At 41.3% G+C, this 12,860-nt stretch overlaps 1 protein-coding gene across 3 annotated transcripts in view; it reads right to left on the bottom strand.

Moving 5' to 3' along the window:
• Positions 1 to 12,860, bottom strand: part of PTPN3 (protein tyrosine phosphatase non-receptor type 3) — a 421,949-nt gene that overhangs the window by 173,975 nt on the left and 235,114 nt on the right. For all 3 annotated transcript variants that reach the window (XM_075314923.1, XM_075314926.1, XM_075314925.1), the window contains 2 exons: positions 11,183 to 11,271; positions 3,302 to 3,365 (listed from right to left, as the gene is read on the bottom strand). In XM_075314923.1, the coding sequence (XP_075171038.1) occupies positions 3,302 to 3,365; positions 11,183 to 11,271 (153 nt within the window). The remainder of the gene's footprint in view (positions 1 to 3,301; positions 3,366 to 11,182; positions 11,272 to 12,860) is intronic.

Genomic DNA, 12,860 nt, shown 5'->3' with positions numbered 1-12,860 from the left:
ACTCTTTCTTGTATAGAACATTTGTGGTTAGTTCTCCAAGTTATTTTGAACAACCTTTATGCCTAGTTCCTTAAATAATTGCTTTCAAGAGTACTTAAAAGAACTGATGTGGTTTATAAAGGAACAAGGCGGTCACACCAAATATCAAGTTTATTTAGGTTTTTCTTTGGTTCATTTACTTCACATTTTGTTACTTGAGATAAGTAAACTATTAACACTTCTTTTTTTAAAGCATTCTAACTTTTCTGCTTTTGTGCCAAACCTACCTATATCTTTTCCACAGTAATATACACAGTACTAGTCAAAAGTCTGGCTACATCTATTCATGCAATGGTTTTCATTGTTCTTAATGTAACATGCGCATTGTAGATTCAGCCAGCTGTGACGTCAGGGGTTCACCCGAGTTCATAGACAGTGCTGCTCACCATTATTGGTACCCCTTAATTTTTTTCATAGACTGTACAATATCTTCAGAAATAAATGAGGAGGTACCAAAGTTATATCCTCAGGACATGTAATTAGTGGTCCAAAGTAATACAACAACAAAACATTGTTTGATAACTTACATGTTGCAATTTCAATGAAGAAACAGAAGAAACAGCATGCGCACCCTTAATTAATACTTAATTGCACACCATTTGGCACTGATGACAGCCTCCAAACATTTCTTGTATCCATTTATAAGCTTCTTGTACTTCTCAACTGGTATTTTCTTCCACTCTTCTTTGAATTTTGTTCAAGCTCTTGAATGTTTAAAGGGTTCTTTTTCCCAATCGCAGATTTCAGCTCACCCCAAAGATTATCAGTGGGATTGAGGTTTGGACTCATAGCTGGCCATTTTAAAACAGTCCATTTTATCTTTTTCAACCATTACTGTGTACTTTTGGATGTGTGCTTTGGGTCATTTTTTTGCTGGAGGACCCGTGATCTTTGACTCAAACCAAGTTTCCTTACACTGGGTAGGACATTTTACTCTAAAATCTCATGATAATTCTCTGATTTCATGATTCTTGTGATACTGGCAAGTCCTCCAGTACCAGACGCAGCAAAACAACCCCACAACATTATGGATCCTCCACCATGCTTAACTGTTGCTAGGGTGTTCTTTTCCTTATAAGCATCAATGCACCATCTGTAAACAAACTGTTGCTTAGCATTGACAAAAACGTCTATTTTTGTTTCATCTGTCCATAGAACATTTTCCCGGAAGGATTGTTGTTTGCCAAGGTACTATTTGGCAATGATCAGTCATTCCTTTTTATATCTTTTCTTCAGCAATGGTTTCTTCTTTGCCCATAAAGCTCTGTTTGGTTTCGTGTTTGGTGTATGGTACCTGTTGAAACTATGACCCCAGACGGTTTCCTCTTTGCCCCATGTCCAGGGAGGTTGTTGACGGTTCCATGCTTGGCAAACTTCTGAATAACATTGTGCACTGTTGAAACTGGGATACCATGGTCTTTGGAGATGGCCTTATACCATTTGGAAGTTTTGTGTTTGCTAATAATAGCAGTTGTGATGTCCTCAGACAGCTCCTTTGTCTTCACCATTGTGAAAAAAGGAACAGGGCCTACCATGTGGCTTTTTAAAACTCTGAAGTCATCATTCATTGACTAATTCATGTCCCATGAGCACCGACAATTTATGACAGGTGATTCTCATTTATGATTTACCACAAGAGAGTCACAATGTATTTCCATACTAATTTAATGTAAAAGGGTGCCAATACCAGTGTCACAGAAACATTAGGCTTTTCTATTTTTCCCTCCCATTATTTTTTGTTTAAAATTGTTGTTTATCATTTCCTCTATTGTATTAACATGAGTGCTCTATACAAAAAAGCTGTTTCACTTGATTCATTTTTTTATTATGTACTTAAACTTCATGGGTGCCAATAACGATGAGAAGGACTGCATGTCCCTCATCCTGGTGGATATGTCCCCCAACCTGGTAGATGTGTCCCCATCCTGGTAGATATGTTCTCCACCTTGGGCCAATTCTTGTTAAATATATGTCTCCCATCCTGGTGAATATGTTCCCATCCTGGGCCCTTCCTGGTGTGTCCCCCATCCTGGTGTATGCCCATCCTGTGCAACTTCCTGGTAATTATGTCACCATCAAAGTATATACTTCACAAACCATGGCCCCTTCCTGGTATGTATGTTCCCCATTCTGCCTCAAAAAAATATATTTTATTCACTCTCTCCACCTCCCATGCCAAGAGGCATCCCCCTATGTGCTGGCGGAGTGGCCATCATCTCACATTGGCATGCCTGTTATAGTGACACAAGACGCCATTGCCATGCAACACCAATGCCTGGTGGGCAGACATCAGCTGCCAGCCTCTGTTTGATCTGACAGGTCTCTGTGCCGCAATGCATTTTAGCTGGATGTTCATCGTTGGGTGCACATCCAACCGACGTAGGTGCTAGGGTCGGCTGGCCCCTTCCACACCTTCTGTGGCCGTTACCGTTATGCCCCTGGTGTTCACCTCGCTTAGTGAATCCAATGTGCTGTATACAGTGTATTCTAGGTGATCTATAGTGCAGAGTCTCAATGTATCTTATGTAAAGTATATAAAAAAGTCTCAGTGTATACTATGTGATGTATACAGCAGTCTCAGTGTATCATATATAATGTGTTTAGCTGAGTCTCATTGTATCCTATGTGATGTACACAGCAGTCTTGGTGTATCCTATGTGATGAATATACAGAAGTCTCAGCGTGTCATCTGTCATATGTCTTCTGTGTTCTTAGTGTATCCTATATGTGATGTATACAACAGTTTCAGTGTATCCTATGCAGTTAATACAGAAGTCTCAGTACATTTTATCATTTTATGTGATCTATACAGTAGTTTTACTGTATTCTATGTGATGTATGTGAGGCAGAACCTCCGTGTATCCATTTGATGAACAGAGTCTCAGTGTATCCTGTGTGATGTATGCAGAAATGTAAGTGCTCCTATGTTATGTATTCATCAGTCTCAGTGTATCTTATGTAATGTATACTTCAGGACAAACTGAGACTAGAGAAATATCCTTGCCAATGATAGTGAAGGGGTTAATATACATCTAACTGATGATGCTACATTAACATAGTACAACAACATTGAAATCATATGTAACAGATTGTGGTCTGACTGCTGACAATTACACTCATCCAGCAAACCAGGTCATAACATTATAAAGATTTCATAAACAAATATCTTGAAGTGTATTGGCATTGGAGAAAGATGACTGATTGGCATGGACACCATTATTTATACTTTGCACTCTGTATAAGAGAAAAAGGAGCCACTTACATGTTTTGATCGTTGCTGTATGAAAAACTTTTTTCTTTTGAAAGAGATTTTCAAAATGTTTACCCTAAAAAAAGATAAAAAAAAAGTTTCTCTAAAATTCAATATGATAAAAAAAAAATTCAAAGAACAAACAATTATACTAAAGATGTTTTTTTTTTTTTTTCAGGAACTTGTTAACCCAGATACAGTTTGTGAGAAAAAATAAATAAATGGAGTAACCACTTCTGGTCTCAGTGTCTGTTAGTCTGTGCAGCGCTGAAGTCATGTTGATAGCACTACAATCAAGCACTGATCGCAGCGGCATGACCTCAATCATTGGAGTCAGCATTGTTTACGAAATCAGCGCTGCAGACAACATGAGTACCCAGAGCAGCGGCAATGACTCGACAATGGACCGGGGAGGGTGAGTGAACCAAAGATCGGGATTGTTTTACATCAAATTGTGCTTGGTGACAACTTTCTGGAACATGGAAAATCCATTTTAAAAAGTTGCCTGATATAGAAAAAAATAACTTATGGATGGCCGTAGAATAAAAATGTTGGCATACTCACCTTCCAGCACACCAGTGGTCCAGCAGAGGCCGCTCTGGAAGTGTTTAATTGTCCCATAAGCAATTCTTGCACTATTCGGATGTCACAAGTCTGCTGCAGAGAAATACCTGATGACGAGTTTCTAGTCACCTGACCCTTGCAATCACAGCTGCAGCGGTCCTGTGACATCCAAGCCAACACAGACCTCCAGGGCGACCTGGGCTAGATCTGAAGCGGCAATTGAAGGGGAGTATTTAATCATTTTTTATTTTAAAGCCATACAATTTTTAACTTTTTTGAACATACCAATAAGTAATGAAAAAAAAATTAAATAGAAAATATGCCACTTGATACAGAACAGATTTTTAACCCTGAAAGTGTATGACAAAGTGTGTTCACATATAAAGGACATAAACGCAGTGGTATTACAATTTCACTGTTGTGGATGAGATTTTATGAAATCTGAAGGAGTGAGAAAAATATATACAGTATATCACAAAAGTGAGTACAACCCTAACATTTTTGTAAATATTTTATTATACCTTTTCATAGGACAACACTCTCTAAATAAGTCAACAGAGCCATTAATGGCTAAACCGCTGGCAAAAAGTGAGCACACCCCCTTTGTTGAAATGGCCAGATTGTGTCCAAAGTGTGAATATTTTCTGTGACCACCATTATTTCCAAGCACTGCCTTAACTCTGTTGGGCATGGAGTTCACTAGAGCTCCACAGGGGCCACTGGATCCTCTTCCACTCCTCCATGACACCATCATGAAGCTGCTGGATGTTAAAGACCTTGCACTCCTCCACTTTCCATTTGACGATGTCCCACAGATGCTCAATAGGGTTTAGGTCTGGAGACATGCTTGGCCAGTCCAACATCTTTACTCTCAGCTTCTTTAGTAGTGTTCATCTTAGAGGTATATTTTGGGATTATTATCATGTTGGATCATGCTCTGCTTAAATATATCACATTACATGATGCCATTCATGGTTCCTCCAATGAACTGTAGCTTCCCGCACGTAAAGCCCCAAACCATGGCACTCCCACCACCGTGCTTGGCTGTAGCAAAGACACACTTGTCTTTGTACATCTCACCTGATTGCCGCCAAAAACGCTTGACACTATCTGAAACAAATAAGTTTCTATGGGTCTCATCAGACAACACGACATGGTTCCAGCAATCCATGTTCTTGGTCTGCATGTCTTCATCAAATTGTTTGCGGGCTTTCCTGTGCATCATCTTTAGAAGAGGCTTCCTTCTGCAGCCATGTAGATCAATTTGATGCAGTGTGTGGCATATGGTCTGAGCACTGACCTCCCACCTCTTTAGCAATGCTGGCACTACTCATATGTCTATTTTAAAAGTTAACCTCTGGAGCACTGATTTACCCCGTCAACATTTGAGTCGCTATGCCTTACAAAACCTATTATACCACATACAACCTCGGTTGCCTACAAATTGCTCTCTGAAAAAGACCTCCTCTCCCTTCCCCCATATTGTAAAGCTTGGGAATCAGAACTACATAAAACCTTCACGAAAACCCAATGGGACAAATGCTTTTCCCTCTCACACAAATCAGTCATAGCATCTAAATCACAAGAGACAAGTTATAAGATAATATCGAGGTGGTACAGGGTCCCAGTCACACTAAATAAATGGTTTCCAGGGGTCCCAGATACGTGCTGGCATTGTGGAGCGGAATCAGGAACGATGTCGCACATATGGTTGTCCTGCCCGACCCTGAATGCTTTTTGGAAAGGGGTCCTCAAGACGGTTCTGGAGGTAACGGGGATCTCAGTCCCACCATCCCCAGAAGCAATCTTGCTATACATGTTCCCCATGTCCAAATCTAAGTAAAAAAAAAATCACTGCTCAGACATCTATTGCAGGCCACGAAAACAGTGATCCCCAGACACTGGAGATCCCTGGACCCCCCCCGTCCCTGGAGGAGTGGTTTGCGGAGATGGCTTTGACATACCGTATGGAGTCTCTGGTTGCGTGTTCCTAGCAGGAAAGGGATATAGTTGCCAAGACATGGTTTCATTGGGAGGCGTTCTTATCCTCTTCCCTATACCGTCATATCCTGAAGTAAAGTGCAATGTTCCGTACTTCTTTTCCTCCCACTCTCTTACTCTAAAGCTCACTCCTTCTCTTTCCCTACCCTTACTGTTCTTTTTCTCTCTCTCATGGTTAAGAAATCCCCAAGTTGGGGGACTAGGATTAGTGACTCGTCTGAACACATGCTTGAACATTAAAAAAATGTTTGTGTCTTTTTATGTTACTACCTGACCATGGGAGTCACTGTTACTAATAAATCCTTATATCGTAGCATGTCAGATTGTCAACTTTGCAATTTCTGAATCAAATTTATACTGAACTGATATGTCTAATTTCATTGTGTAAGTGACTAAGTAATATTTTCTCTCTAATGTTTTTCATTCTGTATCTTAATGATTTGAAAATCAATAAAAATGTATTGTTTAAAAAAAAAAAGTTAACCTCTGGATATGACACTGCAGGTACATTAAATTCCTTTGGTTCACCATGATGAGGCCTCTTCTGAGTGGAACCTGTCTTGTTAAACCGCTGTATGGTCTTGGCCACAGTGCTGCAGCTCAGTTTCAGGGTGTAAGCAATCTTCTTATGGCCTAGGCCATCTTTATGTAGAGCAACAATTCTTTTTTTTATCAGATTCTTAGAGAATTCTTTGCTATGAGGTGCCATGTTTAACATCCAGTGACCAGTATGAGAGAACGTGTGAACAATAACACCATATTTAACACAACGGCTCACCATTCACACCTGAGACCTTGTAATACTATTGAGTCACATGACACTAGAGAGGAAAAATAGCTTATTGGGCACAATTTGGCCATTTTCATTTGAGGGTGTACTCACTTTTGTTGCAGCGGTATAGACATTAATGCTTGAGTGTTGAGTTATTTACAGGGCACAATAATTTGCACTGTTATACACTGACTACGTTATTATATCAAAGTGTCATATCTTCTACAGTATGTTGTCCCATGGAAAAAAAACTATTTACAAAAATGTGAGGGGTGTACTCACATTTGTGATCTACTGTATGCGAATTCACAGGTGCTGCATATTAGACATCCACAGTCTGTCGATTCACACTGTGGATAATAACTGAGGAATGCATGTTTGCCGATGCCAAGGCTTAGGTCTGTGGTCTATCTGCATTATTTATCTGCACAGTTTAGTTTGCATGTTGCCTTTGCAGATGTTCTGCAGAATGCCTGTGGAAATTGAACAGGAAATACAGCCTACGTGAACGAATCCTTATGCAAAATACGCATATGTCACCTCAATTAGGAAACTCAGCAAAGACTTGGTGAAATGACAATTGCTAACTTCAGATCATAACGTCACTTAACCTTCCAAGAAATATTAACATTTGTTACAAATTGTCATAAAAGTTTAAAGCCCACTTTACACGTTGCAATTAGTTGTACAATCGCATTTGCGATGTGACACGCCCAGGTTGCATACGGGATCTATGAGATTTCACGTTGGTCGTTCATTTGCTGTCACACGAGCGTTAGTAGTCTATATTAAATTGGTCAATTTTGTGTGCGATCCTTTAGATCATGTGTTCTGTGACATATGCATTGAGCACCTTTTTTTTTTTTTTATTTATTGACTTGCCAAGCGTGTGTAATGTGTAGGGATGCGTTTTTACTATGTCATCTGCCATTCAGCTCTGCTACATGGCCGCTAACAGCAGACACAGACAGCCATGTAGCAGAGCTGAATGGCAGATGACAGCAGACACAGACAGAGCCGCACTGTCAGAATGAACTCGGGTGAACTTCACCCGACTTCATTGTCATGCTGCGGCTCTGTCTGTGTCGCGTCCTGATTAGCGGTCACCAGTGAAGACTCACCGCTGACCGCTAATCTCCTGAGTAACTGAAGTTAGCAGCCCTCTTTCATATACTCACCGTTCCCCGATCCCCGGCTCTGCACGGCGTTCACACTGCTCCGGCGGCTTTTACTGTTTTGAAAAAGCCGGCCGCCCATTAAACAATTTCGTATTCCCTGCTTTCCCCGCCCACCGGCGCCTATGATTGGTTACAGTGAGACACGCCCCCACTCTGAGTGACAGGTGTCACACTGCACCCAATCACAGCAGCCGGTGGGCGTGTCTATACTGTGTAGTGAAATAAATAATTAAATAATTAAAAAAAACGGCGTGCGGTTCCCCCCATTTTTAAAACCAGCCAGATAAAGCCATACGGCTGAAGGCTGGTATTCTCAGGATGGGGAGCTCCACGTTATGGGGAGCCCCCCACCCTAACAATATCAGCCAACAGCCGCCCAGAATTGCCGCATACATTAGATGCGACAGTTCTGGGACTGTACCCGGCTCTTCCCGATTTGCCCTGGTGCGTTGGCAAATCGGGGTAATAAGGAGTTATTGGCAGCCCATAGCTGCCAATAAGTCCTAGATTAATCATGTCAGGCGTCTCCCCGAGATACCTTCCATGATTAATCTGTAAATTACAGTAAATAAACACACACATGAAAAAATCCTTTATTAGAAATAAAAACACACACATATACCCTGGTTCACCACTTTAATCAGCCCCAAAAAGCCCTCCATGTCCGGCGTACTCCAGGATGATGCAGCGTCGCATCCAGCGCTGCTGCATGGAGATGACCGGAGCCGCAGCACACACAGCCGCTCCGGTCACCTCCACACAGCAAATGAACACAGCCGCGCGATCAGCTGCTGTCACTGAGGTTACCCGCTGTCACTGCATCCACCGGTGGCCGCGGGTAACCTCAGTGACAGCAGCTGATCGCACGGCTGTCTTCATTTGCTGCATGGAGGTGACCGGAGCGGCTGTGTCTGCTGCGGCTCCGGTCACCTCCATGCAGCTGCGGTGGAAGCGACGCTGGATCATCCTGGAGTACGCCGGACATGGAGGGCTTTTTGGGGCTGATTAAAGTGGTGAACCAGGGTATATGTGTGTGTTTTTATTTCTAATAAAGGATTTTTTCTTGTGTGTGTGTTTATTTACTGTAATTTACAGATTAATCATGGAGGGTGTCTCATAGACGCCTGACATGATTAATCTAGGACTTATTGGCAGCTATGGGCTGCCAATAACTCCTTATTACCCCGATTTGCCAACGCACCAGGGTAAATCGGGAAGAGCCGGGTACAGTCCCAGAACTGTCGCATATAATGTATGCGGCAATTCTGGGCGGCTGTTGGCTGATATTGTTAGGGTGGGGGGCTCCCCATAACGTGGAGCTCCCCATCCTGAGAATACCAGCCTTCAGCCGTATGGCTTTATCTGGCTGGTTTTAAAAATGGGGGGAACCGCACGCCGTTTTTTTAACTATTTAATTATTTATTTCACTACACAGTATAGACACGCCCACCGGCTGCTGTGATTGGGTGCAGTGTGACACCTGTCACTCAGAGTGGGGGCGTGTCTCACTGTAACCAATCATAGGCGCTGGTGGGCGGGGAAAGCAGGGAATACGAAATTGTTTAATGGGCGGCCGGCTTTTTCAAAACAGTAAAAGCCGCCGGAGCAGTGTGAATGCCGTGCAGCGCCAGGGATCGGGGATCGGTGAGTATATGAGAGAGGGGGATAGACTGACATGGAGAGAGAGAGAGGGACAGAGATAGTGACGGACTGACAGAGATTAGTGCATGACAGACATTGTGAGGCGCTTCAGAACGCAGCTTTTCAGCTGCGCTCTGAAACAGACCTTTTTTAAGCTGCGGTGCAGAGCGCACACCTGCGCACATAGCATCAGACAACAAAATCGTATGAGGGATGTCACACGTTACAATTGACTAGGTTCGTGCAACAAAACGCTCAATTCTAGAGAATGATACGATGTGTTTGCGATCAACGGTTTTGCGTTCAATCCTGATCGCATGTAGCTGTCACACGCAGATACCTCACAAACGATGCCGGATGTGCGTCACTTACAACTTGACCCCAACGACGGATTGTGAGATATATTGAAGCGTGTGTAGCGGGCTTAAGACAGTGGCTATTTTAGAAATGCTAGCTAAGGAAATGGATGATAAGAGTAGGACTCTCAGGAAAGGAGGCGTGCATCATGGAGATGGGAGCTGGTAAGGGCGTGGCCTGGAACATAAAAGCGGGGACTCACTGGCAGTAATTGGTAGCTCGGTCTCCTATCATTCATGTTGCTCTCTATGGAGAGACCTCTCAACCAAAAGGGACCAGGGTAAAACATTACAGAGTTTTTGTTTCATGGCGCTTGTGAATCGGGCAGCATGAATCAGATGTTATTTTTCCTTTGACTTACACTACAGTTCAGTTAATGTTCTGCCTCGGCTGAATTTCAGTCACTGTTCCTGGTGTGCGGCATTAGCTGGGCGTTACGTCATGTCGATAGCGCAGTAAGCCTGGTGGCTCTGTGGGGGCGACCGTCTACACCAGCAGAGTCACTGAGCTCACTGAATTTGTGTCTCATATGATGGCAGCATCACAGCCAATAACAGACACTAGGAGCAGACACTCACTGGTGGACCCCGGAAAAGGAGTACAGCGCCATTTGTTGCATTTAACAAATTACAGCAGGGGTTGAACATTAACTGAACGGGGTTAACCCTTTTAACGGCATCTTCATGTCACATTGATGCTGTAACAGGAGCATTTAGTCAGGGGTCAGTTGAATACGTTAAAACTTTATCTATACGTGTCCTTCAGTGTTCATGTTTCTTGTGAAACGCAAGCTCCTACTCTAGTGTGTAGAGAAAAAAAATAACCATACATGGTTCAAGGTGTCATCTTTTGTATTTATCCCTTATTAAAATGACCAGATGACTAAATACTGTTTTGGGTACAGAGAGCATTACCATAGCGTGAAAGTGGCCTTATATTATTGCAATAGGTATCATCTAGAACCGTTCTTCTGGCAAAATAATTACAAAATGCAGGCTGAGTTGACTTCACCATATTATTTTTTCCTATTTTGTTCACATGTTACATAGTAAGTAAGTTATTATTATTGTTTTTAGTTCTAGAAACATGTTGTTTGTATTTGTTATGATTCTCTAACATATTTCTAGACTGTCCATAAAAATGGTTATAAAATGTTGGCGGTCTGTGATTTTTACTATGGGCAGGTTCCTCATATGTGATCTAGATAGCCTTGAATCAAAAGTATAAAGATTCAAACCAATGTGTTATAAAATTTACAAGACTGCATAACATTATGTGAGATACTACCGTAGTACAGCTAATGTAACTTCAACATTGCCGAAATTAAACCAGCATAACGTATTATACACACAGAAGTGATAAAATACAGTATGTACTTACCAGGGGTAAAAGCTGGTGCAAATCTGTTTTCTATAAACTGCTATACCACCAGAAGCTATTCCAATTAATAGATCCAAGTTATGAAGGTCCTGAGGAGAAAAAGTCAGCAAAGAAATAACCATTAGTGCCATTATTTATAATGAAAACATAACAGTAATCTCTAATGCCCTACATTATGCAGCCTGCAGCAACACGACAAAAGACATTGACCAAGAGTCTCAGGCTTTGTTACACCATGATTCACACACATTTGTTTAACAATAAAAAACAAAATCACATATTTTAAAATAATTACTTTTTGATATAAGTTGATGAGAATCATGCCTGCATAAAGCTATCAACCATATACTGTATTACACAGAGGTATAGTCTAGTTGTCGGCCTGCAAATTTCCGTAGGCCTGGAATTTTCCATTGTAGAAATAGTGGTAAGATGAAGGCTGGACCAAGTGCAAATGTTCCCTGAAGTTGAAACTGTACCTGGGAATCTGACCTGAACGGAAGGTAGACAGAGAATTCTCATGGAAATGAAGACTGTGCAGACAGGGACAAAATAAAAAGTTTTTGCCCAGCTCACCTATGCGATGGAAGCCAAAAGTCCTGGGCTGTGCACGGAAAAAAAATTGGAGAGCCAATCCATATACGTAGGAAGAGATTGAGGAATTCACCAGCACAAAACTCCAGGCATCTTGTTCTTTAAAATGAAAATTCTTTATTTACTCGTCATTAAAAAGTCCATGCTATAGTGGTCAAGCCCATGTTAGAGAGGACGCGTTTCGAACATCCAGTTCTTATTCAGTCTCTAAACCATCTAGTCACAGAACTACTTAAAAAGGGCTGAACCCAAACATGTGGTCAAATGGAAGGAGAGAGCGAGATAATTACAAAAACATTAACCCATTAGGTTGGATCACTTCATATGGTGCTATAACACCTATATACATATATAATAATAAGCAAGATTAATATGCAAACATCAATTCATTTCTTTTGTTTAGACCCTTAGGAAATCTTGTGCCCATTAAAAACATCCATTTTATTTCTCTTTGAAAAAGGATATCTTTCAAATTTCCACCTCTTCTAGGTAATTTAATTTTTTCAATGGCATTAACTTTCATGCCTTTCAAATCACCTGCATGTGCGTCGCGAAAATGCTGAGACGCTCCTGATAATTTTCTAGTGGTGGCATTATTCACATCGTAGATGTGTTCCGATATCCTTTTTCTGAGTGGGTGACAAGTGCTGCCTATATATTGCAACTGACAAATAGTACAAGATATTAGGTAAACTACATGGTCTGAACTGCAGTTTATTAGTGACGTTATTTTATAAGTTTTTTTGTCTGTATATGAAGAAAAATCCTTTGTACTTAACATATAGCCGCATAGTCCACACGTTCTGTGGCCACATTTAAACGAACCTATACTAGGTAACCAATTGCCGGTGTTTTTTTCCCCATTAGTGGAACCGCATCTATTCATATGGTCACTTGGTGATAACATGGATCCCAATGTAATGTTCCTTTTTGAAACAAATTTAACCCCATTTTTTAAGATTCGATATAATGTATCATCTGTAGATAAAATGGGTAGATATTTTTTGATGATTTTGATTACATCATAATAGTTTTTACTATATGTTGTTGAAAAAACAACTGACAATTCCTTCTGGGAATTATC

The sequence above is a fragment of the Anomaloglossus baeobatrachus genome, chromosome 6 (assembly GCF_048569485.1).
Source record: "Anomaloglossus baeobatrachus isolate aAnoBae1 chromosome 6, aAnoBae1.hap1, whole genome shotgun sequence".
NCBI classification, from domain to species: domain Eukaryota; kingdom Metazoa; phylum Chordata; class Amphibia; order Anura; family Aromobatidae; genus Anomaloglossus; species Anomaloglossus baeobatrachus.
The sequence above is the reverse complement of the archived record's forward strand: the minus strand, read 5'-3'. Positions and strand labels throughout refer to the sequence as shown.